Source organism: Lucilia cuprina, chromosome 5 (assembly GCF_022045245.1).
Source record: "Lucilia cuprina isolate Lc7/37 chromosome 5, ASM2204524v1, whole genome shotgun sequence".
Lineage (NCBI taxonomy): Eukaryota > Metazoa > Arthropoda > Insecta > Diptera > Calliphoridae > Lucilia > Lucilia cuprina.
The window spans coordinates 56324548-56329161 of NC_060953.1; the positions used below are offsets into that span (position 1 = coordinate 56324548).

Below are 4614 nucleotides of genomic sequence, written 5' to 3' on the forward strand. Positions count from 1 at the left end.
TCGAAGCGCTATCCGGCAGCACTTGATATATGGATAATAAAACGATTAGTCGGTCAGTTGTTGTTGTTGTAACAGCATGAAACGAAGGAGTAATTCCTGTGATGATATGAATTTCTATATGAATTTTCTATAAAAAGAGAATTTTGTGGAAAATTTTCTATAAAAAGAGAATTTTGTCGAAAATTTTCTATAAAAAGAGAATTTTCTCGAAAATTTTCTATAAAAAGAGAATTTTGTCGAAAATTTTCTATAAAAAGAGAATTTTGTCGAAAATTTTCTATAAAAAGAGAATTTTGTCGAAAATTTTCTATAAAAAGAGAATTTTGTCGAAAATTTTCTATAAAAAGAGAATTTTGTCGAAAATTTTCTATAAAAAGAGAATTTTGTCGAAAATTTTCTATAAAAAGAGAATTTTCTCGAAAATTTTCTATAAAAAGATTATTTTCTCGAAATTGTTTGTTTAAGAAAATGAAAAAAATTTTATGAAGATTTTTTATAAATGTTCACGTGTGTTCTTTTCTAAGTTCTATATGTAGACTACAAAAAAATCTAAATAAAACCAAATAAACATTTGGATAACAAATTAAACGTAACTATGACCCATAAACTTAGTAGCCCAAAATCAACAATATTTTTTTAAAAAAATATCTTTTTCTATTTATTTTTTTTTTTTTTGTTATAAATATTTATTATTTACAGCACGAGTTTGCATAATTTCTTTTCTTTAAACATTTAGCGCAAAAGCTGTTGCTATTTAAAAATTATGTGTGTTTAATAATTAATTAAAATATTTAATTATTTATACAAAAGTCAACACTCTATCGTTTTAATAATAACTATAAATAGTTTACAAAAATAACGTCAGTTATTAAAGCACATCTGTATAAATATATGTACATACATCTATAGTAGAAAATAAGTATAAAAGTAAATGCATATTACCGGCTGCTACGTTTTTAAACTAGACACCACTTGTTACCATTTCTTTTTTTAAGATGACGACGATAGGAAGCAAGAATAAATCCCCTTCCCCACTTTCAGTTGTTTGTATAGCTTGTATTATTTGATCTGATAAGAAGTACTTAAATCACAATTTGTTTTTATTGTTGTTTTTTCTTTGACTTATAACAAAATAGAAACAGAAGCATATAAAAGAGTAGAACTTAACACTGCAAAAATTATGTTGAATATATGAGGGATCATGAATTTATTAGGAATGTAAATAAAGACGGTGTATATGTAATCGGAGACCATAAAGACCATTGTGATTTCCTTCGAGTAAAGATTCAAAACAGAGAAACAAATACACTACAAAAGGGCAAGAAAGCAAAAAGATAGGTAAAAAGGATAGATGAATAGAAAACGGGTCTATTCCTAGGTCTATAAAAGAGAAAATCCATGAACTTATAAAGCTCAGCCAAAAAAGTAAAGTGATCGTCTTTACTTCATCCTCATCTTCGCAAAACCTGCAATTGTCGGTATTTTACTATCACACCTACTGAGAAAGGTTCTAACTGAGCAATTCCTAGTTAGAATCCCTATCACAACCTTTAGAATGCGTATATCCAGTCCTTTAAGTTTTTAGTAACATCATATCAAGATTTGTTTAGAGGGCCTTTACAATCCAATCTACTGGTTAATGATATCACATATTCTCTCAAATATCAATAGTCACCTCATTACCGTGCATATGACCAACAGTCTCATAAAGTTTCTAAGGACATTCCTACAATCTGCAACCATGTGCGAATATATCGTATGACAAGCTAAATCTCTAAGAGCAGCTTGACTATCAACACAAATAGCCAAAACCGACCCTTGATCGATATGATTTCATATTAGTTCCGTTGCTTTCCATATCACTAGGATCTCTGCTTGGAAGACTCTTCATTCGTCAGGGTGTCTGAAATACCATTTTATATTGATATCCGTAAAAATATGCTTGGGCCCATCTGTGAAAATTTTCTACAAAAAGAGAATTTTCTCCAAAAAACCAGAGAACTTCGACGAAAGTGCGAAAGTGCTCCAGAGTTTCACTGTTCTCTCCACATGCACTACATACGTCTGATTCCGCATGTCCAATTTTGTATAGATGTGTTCGTAATCCTGTGTGTCCACTCAGAATACGTACTATCATACTAACATCAAACTGGGTCATTTTGTGCAGATTTTTCATCTTGCTCTCATCAGGGTCACCCCATAGGATCTTCGTGATTCTACCCACTGTTTCATTATTTCAAGAGGCTTTATAGGATCCTCTCACCCATTTTAGTTTAGCTTTTGTTGCGTCGAATGGTTTTGCGTTTGTCAGGTTAACTGCCTCGAGCTCCCTTCCCTTTAAAGCTATTAAATTCGCCCTTTCATTACCGACTACTCCCGAGTAGGCTGGTACCCATATGATGTGAACCTTACCTCTGAGAGAGTATTCAGTTAAAGATTTCTTACAATCCAATACGGTCTTAGATTTAGATCTATTAGATCGTGATATCGGTAAATATATTATCGGTAAATATATTAATTTTCTTGAAATTTTTTTAAAAAAAGAGTTGGTTTTTGAAAATGTTCTAAAATAAGAGTATTTTCTTTAAATTTTTCTAAAAAAACAGGATTTTCTTGGAATTTTTCTAAAAAAGAGGATTTTCTTAAACAAAAAAAAAAGAGGTTTTTATTGAAAATTTTCTAAAAAAAAGAGAATTTTCTTGCAAATCAATAAATAAATAAGAATTTTCTCAAAAATTATATATAAGAAAGAATAATTTCTGGAAAGTTTTAAAAAGAGATTTTTCTCAAAAATTGTCTACAAAAAACAGAATTTTCTCGAAAATTTTGAAGATAAGAGAATTTTCTCGAAAATTTTGAAGATAAGAGAATTTTCTCAAAAATTTGCTAAAAATGGAAATTTCTCGAAAATTTTCAAAAATAAGAGAGTTTTCTTGAAAATTTTTTAAAATAAGAGAGTTTTCTCGAAAATTTCTTAAAATAAGAGAGTTTTCTCGAAAATTTTCCAAAAAAAAGAGAATTTTCTCGAAATTTTTGCAAAAAAAAGAGAATTTTATCGAAAATTTTCCAAAAAAAAAGAGAATTTTCTAAAAAAAGAGAAATTTTTTAAAAACTAAGATTTTGTAAATTAAAAAGAATTTTCTTGAAAATATCCATAAAAAGAGAATTTTCTCAAAAATTTTTTTATAAATTTAGATTTTGAAAAATTTTCTAAAAAAAAAAGAAAAATTTCTAAAAAAAACAAAGAATTTTTTCGGAAAGTAAAAAAGATAATTTCTTGAGAATTATCTATAAAAAGTAAATTTTCTGAAAAATTTTATATAAAAGCTAATTTTCTCTAACAATTTCTACAAAAAAGACAATTTTCCATTGAACAAGAGAATATTCTTTCAAATTTCAAACAAATTGGTCTATTCAAACATTTGCTTAAAACAGATAATTCTCTTAATATCCAATAATTTTCTATAAAAAGAGAACATTTTGAAAATGTTCTTTAAAAAGTGAAAATTTCAAAATTTTTCAATAAATTAAACTTTTTAATTGCAATATTTTTATTATTTTTTATTTGCAGATGGTTAAAGAAAAACCTAATTCTACGCGTATCTACGATAAGGATGGCTTTCGTAGACGTGCAGCCTGCATTTGTGTACGTTCGGATGCTGAAGCTGAGGTGAGTTAAATGCATTTAAATTAAACTTTTCTAAAAAGGAAATATATGCTTTTAAGGTACTTTTGGTAACCTCCTCAAGACGTCCTGAATTATGGATTGTACCCGGTGGTGGTGTAGAACCGGAAGAAGAACCCTCGGTAACAGCGGTTAGAGAAGTTTTAGAAGAAGCTGGTGTTATGGGAAAATTGGGTAGATGTTTAGGTGTTTTTGAGGTAAATTTGGTGAAATTATAATTAAATTGAAAATAAACTAAATAGAAATTTTCTTTAATTTCTTAGAATCGTGATCATATGCATCGCACAGAAGTATTTGTTATGACCGTTACCAAAGAACTGGAAGAATGGGAAGATTCTCGTAGTATTGGTCGTAAACGTCAATGGTTTTCCATTGATGATGCCTTGACACAGCTGGCTCTACACAAACCGACACAACGACATTATCTAATGCAATTGCGGCATTCGAAAAACAATTCAAATGTTAATTCAACAACAAATTCACCAACTGCAGCTTCACCTACCACCGCATAAAATTAATTTACGTTTTTTTTTTATTTGTTTTGCTTCTAAATCTTTTTTTTACCAATAATATTCTTCAACTTTTTAAAATGTTTCTCGCTGCTTTGAAAAAAAAAATGAGAAAAGAAAGAAAAAAGGAAAATTTATTAAGAGACACTTAAGAAATGATATAGATACGATGATCATGATAATGTTGATGGTGTTAATTTTTGTTTAATTATTTTTTTTATTTTGCAACTCATTTTTAAATAATTATCTTTTTGTCTTTATTCTTTTTTTGAGAGAGTAGTATTTAAGTTTATCTTTATTATAATAATTATTAAAAAAAAAACGTTTACTATTAGTCCTCAAATATAAAAACATGATTTCTTTCTTTCTTTTTTTAAAAAGAAGAAGTATAAGAAGAATTTACACATACATAATTTACAT

General features: G+C 28.0%; 1 protein-coding gene across 2 annotated transcripts in view; it reads left to right on the top strand.

Moving 5' to 3' along the window:
- The window catches only part of LOC111683606 (diphosphoinositol polyphosphate phosphohydrolase 2), a 7753-nt gene extending 3375 nt beyond the window's left edge, over positions 1-4378 (top strand). For both annotated transcript variants that reach the window (XM_046952217.1, XM_046952218.1), the window contains 3 exons: positions 3572-3670; positions 3727-3882; positions 3949-4378. In XM_046952217.1, coding sequence (XP_046808173.1) covers positions 3572-3670; positions 3727-3882; positions 3949-4197 — 504 coding nt within the window. In that variant the 3' untranslated portion in view covers positions 4198-4378. The remainder of the gene's footprint in view (positions 1-3571; positions 3671-3726; positions 3883-3948) is intronic.
- The last annotated feature ends 236 nt before the right edge of the window (positions 4379-4614 follow it).